General features: G+C 36.6%; 1 protein-coding gene and 1 long non-coding RNA gene across 5 annotated transcripts in view; one reads left to right on the top strand and one right to left on the bottom strand.

Annotated features, from left to right (window-relative positions):
- The window catches only part of TMCC2 (transmembrane and coiled-coil domain family 2), an 82,160-nt gene that overhangs the window by 18,725 nt on the left and 41,388 nt on the right, over positions 1 to 22,047 (top strand). For 3 of the 4 annotated variants that reach the window (XM_026715555.2, XM_026715557.2, XM_026715556.2), the window contains exon 3: positions 4,118 to 4,624. In XM_026715555.2, the coding sequence (XP_026571340.1) occupies positions 4,118 to 4,624 (507 nt within the window). Of the gene's footprint in view, positions 1 to 4,117; positions 4,625 to 20,252; positions 20,728 to 22,047 lie in introns of those variants that run through there. The other variant, XM_026715560.2, reaches the window with a different exon arrangement.
- Positions 1,365 to 7,091, bottom strand: LOC113446095 (uncharacterized). Its single transcript, XR_015742819.1, has 3 exons — positions 6,952 to 7,091; positions 1,816 to 1,940; positions 1,365 to 1,539 (listed from the first exon to the last, which is right to left on the bottom strand). It is a non-coding gene; the product is annotated as an uncharacterized LOC113446095 (long non-coding RNA).

Genomic DNA, 22,047 nt, shown 5'->3' with positions numbered 1-22,047 from the left:
TTCCTTCTCTGTCACCAACTTTCTCTTTTTAATGTTTTTACTTTAGTTATTTTTAAAATGTGGGAACTGTTCATTTTGGTTCCCATGAGTCTTTTTAAAGGCAGATGAATCTAAATCCATCTTGTATCGTGATGGGAGAAATCTGTAGGTTTTGTAGTTCTTTTTTATCTATGTACACTGTTTCCATAGAAACACTATAAATAGAATAAATTTAAATTGTGATGTCCAAAGCAACAATTCGGTAGAGATTTTCCCCCCTTTCAAAAATAATTTTCTAAGACAACAATCTGTAGGATATGGATGACAACAAATTATGTCTTGTTCAAACATTGGATTCTGTTTTTCATATATCATAGCCTCAGATATTTTATGAAAGGCCAGTTAAAATTAAATTCTGGAATTTTAAAACCTATATTTGGATTATAAATACTAATGTAAAAAGGCTGTCCTCAGTGAATCTTTTACTGCTAACTTATTTAACTAGCAAAAAGGATGTTTAGTGATTGGAATACCTGTGTGTTTGCAGTGACATGAGGCTGGTTCACAAGAGAAATTAAATTATTCAATAATATTTGTATTCATGATAGGGTTGAGAATACTATAACATAGAATCATCCTTAATCTATATTGCATATGTGGTATTGTTGTCACATATTACTAATCTGATGCAGGAAGAGCTACCGCTGCACCATAGAGAGCATTTTAACATACTGCACCTCTGTATGGTTTGCCAATTGCACAGTGGCAGATAGGAAAGCACTCCAGAGGGTTAACGTCATTGCCCAGAAGATCATTGGTTGCCCTCTCCCCCTTTGGAAGAGCTTTATAGCTCCTCTGCCTTAAGACAGTTCAAAACATTCTCAAAGATCCATCTCATCCTGGGCACCCTCTTTTTCAACTATTGCCACCTGGCAGACAGTACAGAATAATAAAAACAAGGACAAACAGGCTGAAAAACAGCTTCTATCCCAGGGCAGTGGCTCTTTTGAATTCTGCTGTATAGTGCAGTGTTGGTGTAATGTCGGGGATTTTTGGTTCAATGTATGAAGGGTGAATTTGTGTTTATTTTCATGGTCATGGTCATGATGTGCAGTGGTGTTTCATTTCGTTGTACGAGGTGCAATGATAATAAAACTAAACAAAAACTAAACTAAACTTTGTAGGGTGGGACAGAATTGGAAACAGTCTGATCTATTTGTCATCTCAAGCTTTGTGGATTACTGTTCCAATCCAGAAATGTATGCACACAGGTCATATGTTCACAACCATATGTCAGGATCTCTCGACATTCATTGTAGAATGGATTATTAACTTGAAAAACTCAAAAAGTAGAATAACTTTAGAAAAAGGCAGGGAGGTCTGAAAAGTTTCAGAATTTTAATAAGAAAACAATAGCTAGGCTTTTAATGGAATTTAATAGCATTCCATTATCCTCTGTTGATTAATGTTTTTGTGCAGTAACATGATCACTGTTTTTGTATATGGCTCTTGACCCATCATTAGCCTTTTCTTGCTTCCTATTGCACCTGAGTGAAGGTTCTGTACAAATAAAAAACATTGATAGAAGAAATAAGTAGTGATTTGTGTCCCACTATTTGAATCTTTCAAGCTATTTCCTGAATGCTTTTTGCTTATTTTTATCATAAAATAATAACCATCATTGCTATTAATAAAATCATCCCCAGTCAATGGAAAAAGGCAGTTTTACTTGGAACAGCTTATATCTATAATCTCGTTGGCCTTCATTTTTGAATATTGTAGGAACTTTTATTTCCTTTTGGTCTTTTTATAATACGATGTATCTGTTAGGCTTACCTTTTAATATCTGTAACTTTAGCTGGCCTTGTGGTTTGGCAAAAGCAACAGAGCTGACAGAACACGTTGCTCTTCCTTTGAGTAACTTTTCCCTTAGGCTTTTCAAATTGTGGCTTTGGCAATAGCTGGTGCCAATGGAGAACAGTAAAGAAACAGAAGTAGCGTTAACACTGTATATGTAACAGACTGATCAAGCTTTTGGGGCCGCTTTCTAATTAAATCAGACTAAGGAGGGCAAAAATAAATATTTCATTTGGAAATATTATTAAGATTTACAAGACAAAACAAAAGTGATCACAATACTGTTGCACACAAGTTGTACTTTAGATTGTGGATTCTGTGAGCTGCTTTGATATTCAAAATATCCAACAATAGATATTCTTTACAATGCCATGTTTCAAATGACACATAGCAATGATGAATGACTTTCATGATTTAGTAAGTTTGCCATCACATAAGTATCTTTAGAAGAAATAATATAGCAATCTGAAAGAACAAATGACAATATCAATATGTAAATCTAGGGGAAACAGGATGATTTGCAAGGATAGGAATAAAGAAAAGTAGTGAATGGTGATGGTATATTGTTAGTGTTTGGGGACAAACCCCCAAGCAGAGTATGCAGCAGCAGTCAAGCCAGGCAGCCAAACGAGAGAGGCCGGGCCCAAGAGTATACACACACTGGAGACAAACACTGTTTGTTGTTTTAAATAGTTGTTTAATCCATTCAGAGTTTAAGCATTGTCAATCAGTCCATATGTCATTCACAAATATATCCATCCAGTAACTTAGTCCATTAACTAGTCAATACTATGTCCTTATCTGCTTGTAAATCTTCTCCTCCCGATACCTTTCTCTCGAAGACAACGCTGAGTATACACAGGATATCAGCTTACCAAGGAAATAGTCCTTTTGTTCAGCAGAAATGGTATCCAGCACAGTAGCCAACAAACAGTATGAAGCAGACGTCTCAAACAGGAGTAAGCAGCAGGCGGGCAGAGAGCAGAGAGACCAGGGACCAGGACTGTTACGTTTCTCTTACTGCCTTTTATTGCTGCTTGCAACCGCACCCTTAATTATCCAATTACATTGCAGTTTGGTGCTTAAAGCTACAAATACTTAAACCTTGGTTTATATATTTATTCACCCAAACCTAGTTGGTGTATCAATATACCCAACATATATAAACTGTGTTTGGCTATATTTTCTTTTCTTCTTAGATCTAACTCCTTTGCTCATTATTTCTTTTCTATGTTTTACATAAACTTATTTATCCCAAAACAAAATAGCATGGTGAGTAGGTAGTAAATTATATTATGACAGTATGTCCCTATGATGCTAAAGGGTATGCAATTAATTGCAGCTCTTCTAATCATATGGTTTTTATGTCTTCTTGCCCTTTACCCCTAAGCATTCATCTTTGTCCTCCTCAGAGTTTTGCTACTATCAGCCTTATAAGAAACTGTGTAGGCCCAACATGACAATTATTAGAATACTAATAGTAACAGAATCTTACAAGTCCAAATGTGGTTCCCTCTTTTTTCCTTTCTCTAATACGATGGCGGGGGGAGTTCTCTGGGAATTTTTGTAAAACTCTTTCTTGATGTAGGCTCAATCCACTTTATCTGACTATTGCCTTGGTAATGGATCTTTCCTGTCTCCATGAAGGCCTGCCTCTTTACTCTCTACTCCTACTTCTTCAGCACAAGTCTCTGACTATTGCTGATGTCATCCCTTCAAGATGAACCATATCAGGAAACAGACTACACAGAAAAATAGAACTAAACTTTATTTAGATAATTTATTCTTCAAATCTATCCACATCTTCTTTCTTTCCCTCTGATATCTGATGGAGTTAGATCAGGCACTAGTCTTTTGGAATGCTGTTGCACCTCTCTAGATTTAATGTATATTTTTTCTGCACTTGGCATTTTCCTACTGGCCTCTGGATTGCTTCCCCATGTTTTTTTTCCATAGCACTCCATAGCAGTGGACATTGGCTACCTTTCAAAGGGGGAACAATGTATCATATATTGCAGATAGGGCAACACAGGAATTTACTAATATAATGAGGAAGCATAGTGTCCAGGCTTCTTGGTTATGATGTGTTCTTCATATGGATGAAATCTGGACTTCAATAGAATGATACCAGTCAGTGACTGGTAGCAAAATTGTGATTTGGGGTGGCATGGCCAGGGTGGGTTTTTTCATATTTTCATATTTCAACTGTGTTTTGCAACAAATTTTGGGTAGCTCCTTCCATAACTATCTTTCCAATATTTTGTCTTCTTTCCTTGAACAGAAGATACAACAGCTGTCTGAAGGTTCTATGTTTGGTCATGGACTGAAACATCTTTTCCATAGTCGTAGACGATCCCGGGAACGGGAGCATCAGAATTCCCAGGAGTCATCCCAGCAACACCATGGCATGTCTGATCATGACTCCCCTGATGAAAAAGAACGCTCTCCTGAGATGCACCGTGTCTCTTATGCTGTGTCTCTCCATGACCTCCCAGCTCGACCCACTGCCTTCAACAGGGTGCTACAGCAGATTCGCTCCCGTCCTTCCATCAAGAGAGGAACCAGTTTGCACAGTGGCAGTCGCCGAGCCAAGAGTAGCTCTGTAGACCCACAAAAAAGCAGTCCACACCTTATGCGTAGGGCCCCCCAGGATAGCAGCCTGACAGCAATCCTGCATCAACATCAAGGCCGGCCAAGATCTTCATCTACTACAGACACTACTATCCTTATGGCTGAAAGTGGGAATGTTTACCTTCTGACAGAAGAGTCTGAATGCGTCAGTGACAAGGTAAGATGAAATGGTCACGGCTTTGGTAAAGCTTAGAAAAAATGGGAGACACTGCTCAGTTCTACATTGCTCAGTTCTATATCACTGCTGGATTTGTCATTGGTAGGAAAACTGGACCCTAGAATCCAATTTCACAGGACAGGTAACTAATGTCAGAGTAGATGTATATCTACTAAGTGTATGGCATAGATATGTAAGTGTATATCTAAATGTATGGCATAGATATTTGGTACTGGAGATTTGTCATTTCTTTTTTTCAAGAAAAAGAGAAATATTCAGGATTTAGCAAAAATCATATATCTGTTCAATGTTTAAGAAAAACATTGTTTCAGGTGAATTATGCAGGCCATGCTGCAATAGGTAGAGATTTTCTCCCTCCCATCCTCATTGCACAAATCAAAATTTAGGGTAGGCTTAAACATTTTTCCATCTAAAAGTGCTTTAATGATTGCACTATTTATGCATTCAGGAAATATTGTTTTCACTCTAAATTGTATTCAGTTGCCTTTACAGTAAGCTTGTGTTATATTCATCATATGTTTCCCAATTGGGAAGGGTGCCCAATTGATGCCTATACCCAGAGAAAATGAGTGGGGCAAAAGCAGTTGAAGTTACAACCCAGGAAAATACAACTGAATCTTGGTGCACTTTAAGGACCGAATTATTCTATAAATTTTTGTCTATTTTATCAGAAGTTTTGAGTATTGTACTGAGAAAATAGCATTATACTTAACACACAGTTGGTGATGGAGGAAATTTAGCTTTTTTATTTTCTGACCTTTCAAAAGCATTATTTTCAATCAATAATCAATTATGAGTGGCCATGTTACATACTGCTTTTTAATGGCATAATTCTTACAGCAGTATCTTTAACACCGAATGCTGAATAAATTCAATGCAATACTGATTAAATTCAAGAATGAAAATCTAAAGAATTCCAACTTACTTAATAGAGAGCATCTAAAAATTGAATACATAGTTCCAGTTGCTTGCATTAGGAAAGGACTTTGAATTTTACTCAGTGGCTCATCTTTAAATTTCGTTATTTTGACCATCTTGTCTGATGAAGAGTTCTAAGAAACCGAAAACAACTGTTGCCCTAGGTAAGGTGCTACTTGTGTACTTCCAAAAGAACTTGTGTATCTCAGGTTGAACTGTTGAGTTCTTAGTGCTCCCAGCAAACTACTATTTTTCTTTCTTTGGATTGCTTTTCTGTATTGCATGAATATTAACTTGGGAGAACTGAGACACCATTGGATTTATTTCTATTTTCATAAGCTTGTAGATTAGCGAACTTCTGAGAATGATTTCCCTCATGTTCTCTTTCCACGTAACTCGGCAAAAAAGAGGCAATCATTATCTTTCACCCTACTCAGCAAATTAAGTTCCCTAGTAAGATATCCTAACTTGCCGTAGCTGTTCTTCTTGCAATGAGTGCAGTTAAAATATGATTGTTGAGAACTATTTGGGAATATTCCATAAAGCAAAAGTCAGCAGTCACTGCAAGCTGTTATTAAGGCAGAAACTATAGTTCTACTAAACTTCTACCAAAGAAAGCCAGTAATTCAAGAAGAAACATTTTGGTAAAATAAGCATAGCCTTGTCATAGAACTGCTTGGGAGTTCAGAGAGGATTTGGAAAAAAATTAAGAGTGTGGATTGCAATAAAGTTGTTTTGTTTGGCTCACAGTGAATTAGAAAAATGTAAGTCAATATCGCAGGAAAATTTTATTCAGTTTGCTCGTTGCAACTACTTCTGCCTGCCAAGGGCAGCTAGGGCGAAATATTTTGCTATGTTTTTCAGTATAGGGAGTATTACAAGGGCAAGTGCTTGCAATGGTGATAATGTCAGGCACAAACAAACAGATCCACATGCAAAGAGTTCAATTAGCTGTTTGATAATTTGCACCTAAGATAGACTAGATAAGCTTCAGTGACACTCGAGGGGTATCAGACTTTACCCTCTTATGCCCACATAGGGATTCCAGACTAATTCCCTATTTGATTCCCTTCACTCAGTTCAGCCAGTTTCTCTTTGACAGGAAAATGTCTATTGTCATTCATCCATCCAGTTTGCCTTCTACTGATGATTTTACAAAATCCACTCATATTCTTTCATTTTTTAAAAAAGGTTTCTTAGCTTGCTGCTGCTGAAAGACAGGCAATAACTAATGTGGCTAAGGACAAAATGTGGACAAACCACTATCTCCAGTGCGCCTTTTTCAGTTCGGTACTATAGTCCCCGCCCTTTTGGTTGAAACTTAATTGTTCATACTTACAAAATTCTGGATCTGAAATAGTAGAGACATTATTCTCTCTTAAACCTACCAAAGAATATGTCCAAAATGGAACTAGGAAGTCTTGATGCCCAATTTTGTGTACTGATTCTCTGTGGAAAGGGAGATGATGGTGATGGAACTGGAAATCTTCAGAACTCCTCCTGGAGTGAATCTGATATTGGAAAGACAAGAAGGATGTCATCTCACTTATTTCCTAAGGAGGAAGGGTATTGCTAAACAAGCCTTGCAACTTTAATTGATTAAAGAGGGATAACCAAGTGCCTGGCAGAGAGGGAAAGGCACAATAAAATTCTCTCTCTCTCTCACTCACTCTCTTTCTCTCTCTCTCTCTCTCTCACTCACTCTCACTCTCTCACTCTCTCTCTCACTCACTCACTCTCACTCTCACGAAGCAGTTAAGCATAGCATTCTTGTGCCCCAACAGTATCCCAGCAGTTCCTTGGCATAATTTGTCACCCATAAACACTATGCTGATATTATAAGAAGAAAAGAACCAGTATGGACTCTTTGGCATCTCCCTCTTACTTAATCCAGCCTAGTATTTGTTAAGTGAGGTGTGTAACAGAAATCAAGGAATCCATGAAGACATTTTTTTCAGTAAACCACTCAAAACCATCTTCCTTTCCCCATGTTCTTTGTAGGGCTATATTTCCATTCATTCACAGAGTAGCTAGTACTGGACTTCGCATGTTACTTTTTCTATCCTTTGCTTTAGTATGCAGAGAATAGTTCATTTTGGAGGGTTTCCATGGCAGTCCACTTCCAGTTCTGTTGTTCTGTCCAGTGAAGGGAAAAAACACATAATTATAGGAACATGACCAGTTTCCTTATACTAGTTTAATAATAGATTTTTTTAAAAGGGGGTATTAGTCATAATGTATAATTTTTGTACAAATTATATCCAGAACAGTGATGGCTTACTGAGGTCTGAAAATTAATCATAAACTAGCTTTTCAGTTTGTTTGCCAATTTTGGTGCACTGGACAAGACATTTGGTCTCACTGCTCTGCATGGTGGATGCCACAACAGCTTTTTTCACTTGAAAGGCAAGGAAGAGTCTCAGGTGACAGGCTCCTGTTTCCTATTGATATCATTCAACAGGACAGCAACCTCCAGGCAACCTGATTTATACATTCAAAAGAAAAGGAATCAGAGAAGAGAGACAGATGGCTCACGACTGGCTGCGATTGTTCCTTAAGTAACTGAAATGAATGTCTTTCTGTATGTCATGAAAGAATGAAATGTGATCGTTTGAACCTTGTGTGGATTGATGCCATAATAGAAACAATAGCATTTGCATTCCCTTCCTTTCTCTTATTTCACTCATCATTTGGTATACAGGTAGTCCTTGACTTAACAGCCATTTGTTTAATGACCAAAGCTACAAAGGCACTTTTCAGCTCTCCGGGCTGCACAGCTTAAGGTTTTTTTACATGCGCATGCACAGGCAAAATGTAATCACCAAACCGATAGTAACACCAGTTGAATCCCACCCCTGATGTAAGGGTCCTGGGATTGTCATTTGCAACTTTCCTAGGGAGCTTCTGACAAGCAGAGTTAATTGAGGAAGCCAGATTTATTTAGAGGACTGCATGATTCCTTTAGCAACTGCAGTGATTTACTTAACCATGGCAAAAAGGATGTAAAATGGGTTATGACTCATTTAACAACTGCCTTGTTAGCAATGAAAATTTTGTGGTCGTAAGCCTAGGACTATAGCAATAGACTGGTGTTTTTCACCTTCAGCACATTTAAGATGCATGAATTTCAACTCCCAGAATTCCCTAGCATGATGACTGGGGATGGCATGCTAGTAGAGGAATTCTGAGAATTGTAGTCAAGGCATCTTAAGGTTCCTGAGGTTGTAGAAACACTGCAATACAAACATCTAATGGCATTTCTAATGACAGATTTCTGTTATCAACCAAGTTGGCAGGAAATTTCAATTCATAGTCACGTGACATTGGGCTTAACAATCCATAGTAATTCACTTACCAGTTGCAGCCAATACTGATGAATTGATATCATAAGTCCACGACTGTCACATAATTTTTCACTTTAAAATCATGTCACTTGATGATGAAATTACTGGTCTGAATTGTGATTGGTAATAGAATAGAATACTTTTTTGGCCAAGTGTGATTGGAAACACAAGGAATTTGTCTTGGTGTAAATACTTTCAGAATACATAAAAGAAAAGATACTTTCTTCAGGAGTTGAGAATCAAAAGGTACGACACTTAGGATAATCATAGGGTACAATAAGCAATCAATCATACTAGGAAACAGTCAATATAAATCATAAGTATAGAAGCGACAAAGTTACAGTCATACAGTCACAAGTAGGAGGGGATGGGTGATAAGGAGTGATGAAAAATTTACAGTAATAGTAGTGCAGTCTTTGTAATAGTTGAACAGGGTTGAGGGAATTATTTGTTTAGCAGAGGGATGGCTTTCGGGAAAAACTGTTCTTGTGTCTAGTGTTCTGGTGTGCAATGTTCTATAGCGTTGTTTTGAGGGAAGGAGTTGAAACAGTAACTGTATAGACTTCTTTTTTGTATATATTTCATTTGTAATTTTCCCTTAACAGCCATACATAGTTTGTGGACAGTATATTGACTGGGTCAATATACTTTTTACACAATGCTAACAATAATAATACAATTAAATATACATAACCTTTGTCTTCCAACTTCTAACCTTAATATGGACATTGTAATTATAATAGATTCTTTTATATATCAATACATATGATACTATTTTCCCAATTTGTACTCATTTTTCCTCATTTGTTGGGGTTCTTTTATATTAACATCTTTGTCTTTAAACAATACAATTTTCTCTTTATGATTCTTTATCACTCTCCATAAATACTGTATATTTAACTATCAATAACATTTCTTTATACAATGTATATGTTGTCCTTTACTGAATCACTAATATTTTAATATTTTAATTATTGCTGAATGTTCCACCATACTTTCAATATCTCAATTTTCTAAAAACACCAATAAAATTATTAATAGGATTAATCAATCCTAGGATTATATCTCTGTCCCCTGAATTTATAGTCCTTGAAAGCTATAAGTTTCAATATATTTTTACACACTGTTAATAATAATAATACATTTAAACATACCTAATCATAGTCTTCCACCTCCTAACATAATATATTTGTGGTTATAATAAATTCTATTATATGTCAATATGTATACTACTATTTTCCCAATTTATACTCTTTACTTTTTTCTATTCGTTTTTAATACAGTCACCGTATTGCAAAATATTTTATCTCTATCCATCAACTCTTAGTCTTTTTGGAGTTTCATCATTTATTGACTTTTTGATAATTCTTTTATATTTCTCTCTTAGAATCTTATATTTCTTCCTAACATTTTTACACAGACTCAATGTTCCCTCTGCCTTACTCCTTGTCTCCTTCTGGTGCATCATTTGAATACCCAACCCTTTCATTATTTTGGGGACATCTTCTTCCCCTCCCCCCGGTTCTATTTAAAGCTCTTAAAGAATTATCTGTTTGATTCTTAGTACTTATTGTTACTGTCTCTTCAGTATTTTTGTCTTATTTTGATTTGTCTCCTCGATCACTCCTAATTTCTCATCTGTCTTCTGAATATTATATTCACCTTTTCCACCATTTGTTGAAGATCTTCTACACTCACATCTTTATCTTTGAAGAATCCCATCATTTCCTTATGATTCTTTGTCACATTTTCATAAATACTTTTAGACACCACTAAGATTTCTTCATACATCTTTATTGTCTCCTGTTGAGTCATTTTGTAATAGTTTAATATATTAAAAATTACTCAATATACCACTAAGATTCCAATATCCCAATATCTCTAAAACACCAAAGAAGCCAGTTATTAATAAAATTTAGTCAATGAAAGTTTAGTATTGTGTTACAATTAGAGACCTAGGATGTAGAACTTAATTTTCCCATTTCTCAAGAATAGAATAGAATAGAATAGAATAGAATAGAATAGAATACTTTATTGGCCAAGTGTGATTGGACACAAGGAATTTGTCTTGGTGTAAATACTCTCAGTATACATAAAAGAAAAGATACATTCGTCAGGAGTCGAGAATCTTAAGATACAACACTTAATGATAGTCATAGGGTACAATTAGCAATCAATCATACTAGGAAACAGTCAATATAAATCGTAAGTATACAAGATATATGGTCCTATGTTAAAAGGTTATTTTAAAGGTGGCTTCGGTGAGAAAATCATTTTAAAACTGAGGTTTTATTAAAGTCACAATATATTTAATGTAACTGAAGATCAGGACTCCGTTGCATTTTTCAAAGCATATATTTTCAGTTATTAGTTGCTTTTCATTCAGGAACACAAGGCACCATATATAGTGCTTTCTCATGCTTTTTTCCTCATAGCAATCCTGTGATATAGAGGAGACTGAAAGAATGTGACTGTTTCCAAAATCCCAAATGAATTTTTGTGGCTGATGCTATTTTTATTTTTTTTAAAGGATGTATTTACATTTTTAACCCATCTACCCTAAGCCATGGAAACACACTGGGGGACTTTGGAGTCATTGTTCCCTTAAACCAATATACTTTACAGGATTGCTATTTTACTGTATATATAAAATGAAGGGAGAAGAATCTCATTTTAGACATTCAGAAAAAGGCATTTTACAAATCTAACCATTTATAAATCTATTACTAATAAGTTAAAGGTTAAGTATGAAAGTTATGAAATCTCAGTGACTACCAACAAATAATTAAATCAGCTAAAGACAAAATAAAGTTAGTGTAGTTATTACAAATCAGTTGAAATATTATATTTGTTTTATTAATCTAAACCGAAATGCTGCATTATTCTGTGTCATTATTTTTCCATTCCATTTTTTTGAACTGAGATTCCATCCAACATTCTATATTTGGAATGTGTGAGTGAAGTGAGTGAGTGAGCATCTGTTTGGGTGTAAACTGAGCAAAAGAGAGCATTATATATTTTAACATTATATTAACAGCAGTAAGTTGCTTAGTTATGCCTAAAATGTGCACACGCACATGCATTATTATGTAATTTTGCACATGCATTCATATATGCAATCTGTTTGAGCTCAGAACTGTACTCAAGTCATTGCATAGTCATATCACCAGATTTGTTTGTGAGCAGGCACAAAAGTATAAACACAGAGAGAGCAGTAAGAATAGGCTGTGATAGTCTGTAAATGCTGTAAGTAAATGTTTCAGTAATACCTTTACTGCTACTTTGCTGCTAGCATTTATGTGCCACATTCAAATACTATGCTTTTCATTCTCAGTGTGGTGCTTATTGACCTTGACTGCCCTAGAAACTGAGAAGAGGCTGGAGCAGTCAAGATATATGATTCCAGTTTTTCTTTTCCCTTGAGATGAATTCTGTACATCTGCTTCACAGAACTGCCTTCGTCTTCCTGCTGGCACTTCGCCTGCAGGACAAATGGCCTGTTGGAGGCATCGTTTCTAGGACAGCTCATTTTTAGCTGTGCTGGAAAGAACACCAAAGCTTTTACACAAAAATAGAAAACCTTATGTGATACACATTTTTGCTATAATAGCAGCAATTAAGAAATAATTTAAAAGCTGCATGACAGAGATGCAAGGTTATTACAATCCAGGAAGTGATCTATTTATCTATTATTTAATTCTGCTTTATCTTTATGAATACAATGATTAATGTTTATGCTCTAACTGTGCTATGAAGATTAACCATTTTCATTCCACTGGCTCCGCTCAACGAATCCAGTTGTTTGACATTTTGTGATAGTACTGAACTTCCTTGGTGGCAACAGTTAGAACTCTCCTAAAACCTTCCTAAATGTTTCTAAAGGTGGATATTAAACAAATTTGAGATCCTTATTCTCTGCTTTTAGCTAACTAGAATCTTTAGATTTTGTGTGCAGGGATCCAGCCTATCATCCCTTTTGTATGCAGGGAACTCATTAATAAATTTTTCTGCTTTGTAGAAGGTATGGGACATGGGGAAGCCAGGGGAACAACTATACTAAAAGCTGGAGTGGGGCAATTGCAGAGAAATTATCCTGCCATATATGATGGGCAACTCAAAATATAGACACATCCACACAACATGAGAAATCATTGCATTTTGTTGGACCATGTTTTGATCTCATGGAATTTATCTATTTGATATCTTCAGGAAAAGTTTGGAAGGATCCCTATTCTGTCGTATATCATATATTTCTGAAAGTGTTCATCTGCTGTGATTGGGGCTTTGATCTGATAAAAATATATAAAGTTAAATAAAATACAAATAGTCTCATTTTTCAGAGGAACTGATTAAGATGTCTGTGGGCATATGGAATGTCATTGGAGGTTTCTAGAGTGATATACCACACATATCCATGCAATTAGCTTGTGAGTTTTTGTCATTAGGTACCTGTAGGAAAATTGTCTGGTTCCATTCTATTCACTTTATTTATAAAATAGCCATATTAAAAAATCCTGTATTGAGCAGCAGGTTGGACTTGGTGGCTTGGTTGTCCCTTCCAACACTTTAGTTTTAGCTAAAGAGCCATGGTGGCATAGTGGTTAGAATGCAGTACTGCAAGCTACTTCTCCTGGCTGCTTGCAATTTGGCAGAATCTCACCAGGCTCAAGGTTACTCAGCCTTCCATCCTTCCGAGGTTTGTAAAATGAGGACCCAGATTGTTGGGGGTAATATGCTGACTCTGTAAACTGCTTAGAGAGGGCTGTGAAGTAGTATATAAGTCTAAGTGCTATTGCTATTTATGTGTATTTGATAATTGGAAAAAGCTAGAAATGTTTATTGATGTGGATACTTTAAACAACACTGCTCATTTTGAAACATTAGCTATCATAAAATATGCAGTTCATCTTTTCTAACCTGCCTGCCTTTTATGGAAGTCTCGCCTCCCTTACAAATATAAATTAGTTTAAATTTTGCCTTGTAAACCACTAATCAACGTAAGCCATTCATATGACAGTCTGAAGCTTATTTTTCTTGAGCACCCAAATTATTCATATATGTTGATAAGTGGCTAGTATTTCTTTCTAATGACCTTTAGGAAAGGAGAAATGCTTCAATTGAAGGATACCTAGAGATTCTAAACACATAGCATAGGAACCATACTTTAGCAATATATCTTCTATATGTACATGTGTGGATCCATCTCCAAGCAGACATGGCTCCTGATGGACCCAGGATTTGAAAAAATTGTACACAAATATATTGTCTCAAGGAAATGTCTCCTTCTCACCATAAAAAGTAGTCTCTTTCTCACATATTTGAAGTACAACATTTTAATACTTTCTAATGTGCAAGAAGCTACATAAAGCCCTCCTCAACATCACAGAAGTCTACTTGGATAGTTATATCAGGTCTCTTGACCTCCTGCTTGTACATATCTATGAAATTAGAGATGTGATTCTCTAGTGCCAACTGTGCTGACACCAGGTGCCTGCCATTTCTTGCTGTATGTTCTTGTTCAGTTCATCTATGTTCAGCTCATCCGGATGTTAAACATTTAATGATAGGAACAGTGGAAAGAATATGCATAATGCCTTCAGTAGAAGAGCTAAATTAATTTATTATACGACCGCTTTTTCACAGCAAGCACTTGGACTAGCTGTTAATATTCATAATTAAATACTTATCACTTGTCTAATAAACATAATTTGAATGCTACATACTGGAAAACTTTTTTTTTAATCTCAATCCACATTAAGTTCACTGCCAGTTGTGTTAATATAGATCTCCCTCTACTGGTAGTAAAAATTAATTCTAAATCATTTGTGCTTCAATTTCTGAAATATAGACTTGCCTTAGCAGGGAGTTAGGTGGCAAATGAAGGAAGGAGAAGAGGGAGGGAAGGAAGGAAGGAAGGAAGGAAGGAAGGAAGGAAGGAAGGAAGGAAGGAAGGAAGGAAGGAAGGAAGCTAGATGATTGGTGTAAAATATTTAATTCAATATTTAGATCTTAACTAAATTACATGACAAGTTTAAAATCACTACTCATGGTTTAAGTAATTGAAAAAATACTATAATATTTGCCCTACTAGGTGGCACAGCTAGTTGGTCTTGGCTGAGATTGAAAAAGTTCAATTGAGTCAAAGTTCGCTATAGTTTAGATGAAAATTCCTAAAGTCTGAAAGTTTGTTTAAAAACAGCAGCAGGTAAAGCAGCAGTGGTAAACTGCTTCCATATTGTCACCAAGAAAGCAAAATAGATATATTAATAATTGAAGTTTATCTTGAGAAAAACTGTACGTAAAAATAATCTTTTCACCTAGGCACAGTAAACATTTGATTTAATGGTCCTCAGCTGAAATGGGCTAAAAAATTTTTCCCATTCATTGTACATGTATAGAAACCAATTAATCATGCATAAAATTCCATTTGCCCTTTAATGTGTTCAATGATACATAAAGTATGAAAAATATGTGGGTATAAAATCCCATTTATTAGATATGTTTGTATATCACCCCAATTCCATAATTAACAGTATAATTCCATAATTTACAGTATATAAAAACCTAATGTAAAGCCACAGGAACCTGAAATAAACCTGCCTGCAACCATGCCCCTTAAGATGTCTGTCTAAATAACATGATGCATAAGATCAGGTGCAAAATGATAGGCAAGACATCAGTGCTATCACGCTTGCCTTTGGGTTCCTCATGGAGGTTTGAACCATAAGAAAACCCATTTTCCATGTTCTCCCTAGACAGGAAGAGTCATTTTGAGGAAGACAGTCCCTCTAATATCTTGGCAATGCACCACATGGATTGTTGTATATACTGTAATAACCAGCCCTTTGAATTAGGCTCAAAAACTTACAGGAAATAGTGCAACAATCAAGAAAATAGTTGAAAAAAACCACACAGTTCCATCAGCACCTAGCTGCTGTTTATGTGAATTGCAGCTTTCAAGTGATCTTCAAAAACGGCCCCATGTTCAGTGTGATGCTGTAATTAAAATGTGAAATGACAATATGAGTCACTACAGTACTGCCAGGGCTTAATGGTCTAAAAAGAGCCACAAACCGACATAGACAGCTTGTACCTGCAGCTCTAGCAGCAGTTGGAGATACACAAGGATGGGCCAATTACAGCAGTGCTCATTCAGGAGCAAATTGATCTGCTTAAAGCTATCATTGGAATGAAATTATAGCTACAGTGTTTCCAAATAAGCAGGAACTCTTATTTGCTAGGATTTAATTTAAGCTTTTTGTGGGACATCTGCTCCACACGTTAAAAACTATAGCATTTCCAGTCCATTGTGAGGAGGTGTTGCATCATTATCATTAGCATGTTTAGAATACCTTCTCCAGACCAATAGATGACGTCTCCCAGTGGTTTTTATAGATGTTAAGCAATGCAAAAGCATCAAGCCCTGTAGAACAGCTAAGAATTTGACTGCTGCACCATCATAGCTACCAACTGAAACTAAAGATTTTGGTAGGAATAGAACCATTGTAAACAGTAATTCCACTCTTGATTTTCAGAGATGGTAAAAACGGGTATCACAGACAGGGGTAGTGAATGCTGCTGAAAGTTTCAAAAGTAAATACCCTTTACCAGCTGGCAACAGAGCTCTTCTAGCAGGTCAATGAGTTCTGCCTCAATTGTGTCTCCTGAATCCTGATTAGAACATCTAAATAATCTTCTTCAACTATAACTATCATAACGACCATTTTTTCTTACAAAATCTTCACTTGAAGATTGGGAGAAAGTTGTCTTAACACAATTGAATCTAGAGATGGCCTCTTCAAGAAAAGGCATGCTAGTGCTTTGTTCAAAATTTATAGCACCTTATCTTCTCTTGAAGATACATTTGTTACTTCTTAAATCTAGCCATACATGCTCTGAAAGGAGCCCATCTGATCATTAATCCAGTTCAGACATGGCAGAATTCATACTGCAGAGAACTGTGCCATACCCTTAGTGTCCATAGCATTCAGAAGAATTCCAGATGACATGAAATTCAGCTCCCACCATTACTCTTGGCTCTGTCCAACCACATCAAGTTCTGAATAAGTGAATGATTTTTATCTGCAAAGAATCTGGAAAATCTCTGGACTGGAGAGAACCCTACCAGAGCAATCTCACTATTCTAATCTCATTTTGTCAGAATCAATCAGATATTGGGAAAATACCTTCAACATTACTGGCAAACTCCCAAATACTTTAAAACTCAATTCTATCCATCAGGCACTTGGGTGGAACATCCTAATATCTTCTTCCAGGAAGCCAATGATGTGCAACATAACACAACAATGACCCAACCATAACAATTCAGCATTTTACATATCCTATATTAAAGGCTGATGGCCAAAGGACTGATATATATGACATCATATGCCATATACCCCCAAATAATCACCAAGTCTGAGTTATCAGTGAGTTATTTCTTGCACTAAGAAGTCAAACAGCAATCATCCAAAAAAAAAAAAAAAACCCCAAACCCAACATATACATATGGTGCCTTTATGAAAATGGCAACCTTCCAGTCTCTTTCATCATAACAGCACTAAGAAAGCAGAGAAGAGTTTTTGCTGCCATAAATGCTCTTATGAGTCTCATTTCAAAGTAAAATACTTGCTGGAATTCTTATACTTTATTACAATTTTGACCTTTCTTTATACTCTGCTTTTTTTTTATTCCTCTGTAGTGGACTTCTAGCTTTATCTTTGGGGTGGGTTTTATTCACTTCTTTGGCACTGACACTATCTTAGATAACTCCGCATTTTGTCTTCATCTGTTTTCAGTCAAAAGCTTGATCAGGATCCCACTTATATGTTGTAGGCAAGAGCACTGTATTTTGCTGATTGCAAGCTTGTGCCTATCCATAATTTTCATTCAGGGACATATCTCATGTATTGCTATTGTGGTGACTGATTTATGGACAATTACTAAGGCTTATAACTGCTGCTTTTTGTCTGGTTCTAATCAAAAGCCTGAAGGAGGACAATAAACATTGCATGCTTTTTCTACTTTTCTGTCCAACTTCCTGCTCTCTACTTCCACCTCTCTATAGTTCCAGCTATTGCCAACCTAACTTTTGCCAACTTCTTTACCAGCAACTGGACTTTGACCAATGTTTCTGCCATTATCTCAGAATCAGAATCAATGGTCCTGCACTGACCATTCTCCTGTATGCCCCTTCTTCTTCCTAACTCTAAATAATCTCATTCCATTTAGCTCCAGAAGTAGTGAATGCTCCAACACTGGAAGTTTTAAAGAAGGGATTGGATAACCATTTGTCTGAAATGGTAGAGGGTTTCCTGCCTAAGCAGCAGGTTGGACTAGAAGATCTCCAAGGTTCCTTCCAATTCTCTTATTCTTTCTTATTCTCTTCCATATACTCTTCTTCTCTCCTCCAGTCACAATCTTCCAGGATGAAAGCAAGTTAATTAATAGAGGTAGGAAAAACACTGAGTCATCATGTCAGGCAAACTGGACCAGTGTTTATAAAGGTAGGACTGATTCATAGTGAATAGGAATTAATTGGGAATGATTGATTGTGGGTGGGATTTTCTGGGTTTTTATTTTGTAGCAGTATGCTACCCAGAGTTACCATGTGTGACTTGGGTAGCCGTATTATATCTACTTAATAATAAACAAGGAACATATAATGATGTAAAAAGAGTATTCTAGAGTTGGAAAACATACAATTGTTTGAACATTTATATAATGTTACATAATTACGTAATGAGTGATTATCACAGTTAAGATCTTTTCCCAAAGTGAATATGGAGGATGAAACCAAGCATATTGAATTGTATGTGGCTTAGAGAGCACTGTTTCTTCAAGTGTTGTCCTAGGATTCCTGGTATCCCAAGACTATCTCAGGGTTCCACAAAATTAAAACTGTTTGCCAACCTAAACTGAAAAATAATACAAAATTAAAATCCATCAAATAATAGCAAAAAGCAGCAGCAACAGCAAAAGTGCCCATTTTAATTTTTTAATATAAAATCAATAATAATATACAAAGAAAAGGATCTTTGGGCTCCTCCATAATTTTTAAAAATTGACAGAAGTTCTGGGAGTAAAACAGTTAACAACTGCCATAGAGAATGAGAAGAGGAAGAAATCTCTGGTTTCTCATCCTTCTCTTGTTAAATTCCTTGGACTGGCTTTTTGTTGTTGTAAAGAATCAAATACACCGATGGCACTAAATAAATATTTGTGTGACTAATTGCAGGAGGTTCGGCACACAGTCACTCATGCTTTGGTCACCTCCCATGTGGATTACTGACATGCACTGTACATGGAGCTGCCCTTGAAGAACATCTCAAAGTTGCAATTGCTCCAGAATGCAGCAGCATGAGCTATTATGGGCATCTTTTGATTTGCTGATGTGTGATACCTTTGCTTCACATACTGCACTGGCTCTCAGTAGGTTTCTGGGTGCAATTCAAGATTCTGCTTGTCACTTATCAAGTCCTGCAAACTTGAATAGGATGAGCCAGGCTATCTGAGAAACTGTGTCTTTCCATTTCCTTTATCCACCCCATCAAGGAGGACATACTCCAAATCCTGTCAGATAGAAGAATACCATTTCACAGGACTCAGGCAGCATGCCTTCTCTGTCGTAGCATCTGTCCTTTAGATCACCTTACCTCCTGTGGTCAAACTGGCCCAACTCTACTAGGTCATTTCAGAAAGCACTTAAGACCTGGCTGTTGGGCGATAGGGTCAAATGAAGGTCAGGAGGGTGATGGAGCCTGCTTTGTTCTGGAGCTATTACTTTCCATGACATTGACGTTCTTTTGTTTTGATGGTGTGGTTTGTTTGGGAATTGTTATTTACATTGTTGTTTCTAAACTTTGTTTTCCACTCACAGTCGCTTAGATGGGGTGGGAACCCTTATAAATTGAATGACATAAATAATAAATTATGTTTTATGGCTGGGCTTTTAAATTAGAACATGTTTATTACATCTTTTTACTGGAATAACTGTTAAAGCAGCCTTTCTACAGTAATAATATTAAGAATCTATTCATACATAGGTCATATATTATTATGAGATTAGACTCACAATTTATTGACTGATGCTTTTCAGGATTCTTGCCTCAACCAAAATACATGGTTGCGATTATATGTGTATGTTGAAAATATAAGAGGAATAGATGGATTTTAACATCAATAGATTTTCAGTGAGAGAAATTGTGCAGCATTTCTGACTGATGCCAGCAGATGATGCTGCAGCCTGTAGGAAGAATTTGTACAGTAGTGAGGAATAAAGATTTCTCCATACTGAGATCAAACCAATACTAGATAATTGAAGCATCTGTCTCATCCAGGGAGGAATGTCAGTGCTCAAATCTCAGCGAAGGAATTAGGAATGCTCCAAAGAGGGGCATTTTCATTATCTCACTAATCTCTCCTTTGATGACCTGCCAGACTTTCTTGGAAGTGAGTGACAGAGGGAATTACCAAGATAGAATCATCCATCTCGCTGGACAGTCATAGGGGGAGGCGGAAGGGATGGAAATAATTGGAATTCACTCTCAGGCCTTAACCTTCACTGCCTGTCAGTGAGGCGGGGCGATATATAGACGATGTTGGATTAATGCTGAATGAAAGCATTCTCCCTGTGGATTTGGAAGAGCCTGTATGGCTGAAGCAGTATTTTTCCTTCCGACCCTCCACCTACACAAGACGGACTGCGGCATGCTGTGGCCCCAGGCTGCACTGATCTGTAATGCTACCGGAGAGAGGGGCAGAAGGTCATCCACTGGGATTGTGCAGTCTTCATGATTCCACGAGATGGTTCATGCCCAGGTGAGCATTCTTTCCGGACGTCCATTTGGTGCTCCAGGATAAATTCCTGGAAATAGCTTGTTCTGGTTTTAAAATGTGGATGCTTGGAGGGGCGGAGCAGCAGGATAGAGACAACAGTAGAGCAGTGGATTAAAAAAAAAGTAGAACAAAGAAGTAACTGATGTTTACTGATTCAAAATGTAATTGAAAATGCAGGGTAAGAGGCTTGTAGAGGGGATAGAAGTTTGCTATTTTTATTGTTAATATCATTTTCATCATCATTATTATCATGTGTATTAGATCCATTGTCATTTCCAAAGCACAGTCAGCTCTACCAGCAGCGTTTGTTCTATAACATACAGGAGACAGAAGAAGAGCAGAGAAGGGAGCAGATTAACTATGCTGTGATTTTCAGCCCACTGAGAGAGTGGGAAGAAGAGAGACGTTTGGGTACACTGAGAATGTAGGATGATTTGCACCTGTGATGAAGCATGCTGGCTGTGCTCTCATGTGGTGGAGGAGGCAGAGCAGCTGTCCTGATCTATTAACAGTATTTGTCTCATTGCAGCAAGGGAGCTATGGCTTCATGTTCTAGATAGCTGCTTCTTTTTAAAAATAAATCAGGCAAAGGCGGGCCAAAGTTTTAATACGTTTCTGGATTTTATATTCAACTGTGTTGTCCCAGAAAACTCTTGAATTTACTGACCAGAGTTTTAAGGACTAAATGTACAAATGGTAACCATGACCAATGAAGGTCATCTGGTGTTAAAAATCTGTACAACCCAGCATTCTTTCTAAGACTGGCACAATCTATAGACAAGCCACCTATAGAGAAACTTAACAGAAGGAACAGAAGTTTGCAATAATCATCCTGGTTGATTTTCTATAACATTTAAAAAACCAACAGTTTATTATGTGGTTCAATTCCGAGCAGTCGTGTGTAATTCATTGGTGTTGTTGGTTGCTCTTTATAATTCTTGTAGCCAGTGCTATTGTAACATTCCACAACTAAATTACAAAAAATGCTTATCGAGCTATTTCCACCCCCACCCCTGAATGTGGATTTAGATCAGAGACATTTTGGGTTCTTCAGTAACCCCGTTCACAGTCCTTTGATCATTTAACATTATTCTCAGTACTTGTTTTAATCCCTGTTTTATGGATGTCTGTTAAAGTAGAAGTACTAGGACTACTTTCAGTTGATACTCAAAGAAAATATCATTTCAAATAAAGAAACAAGTTTTAAGTAGCTCCCACCCATCCATGTCTCTGTTCTGAGTTTCTACTTTTGCCAAGAAAACAAAAACTACCTTAGACAACCTAAATGCTATGATGCCTTGA

The sequence above is a fragment of the Pseudonaja textilis genome, chromosome 3 (assembly GCF_049901715.1).
Source record: "Pseudonaja textilis isolate UNSWEBS1 chromosome 3, rPseTex1.2, whole genome shotgun sequence".
Classification (NCBI taxonomy): Eukaryota; Metazoa; Chordata; class Lepidosauria; order Squamata; family Elapidae; genus Pseudonaja; species Pseudonaja textilis.
The sequence above is the reverse complement of the archived record's forward strand: the minus strand, read 5'-3'. Positions and strand labels throughout refer to the sequence as shown.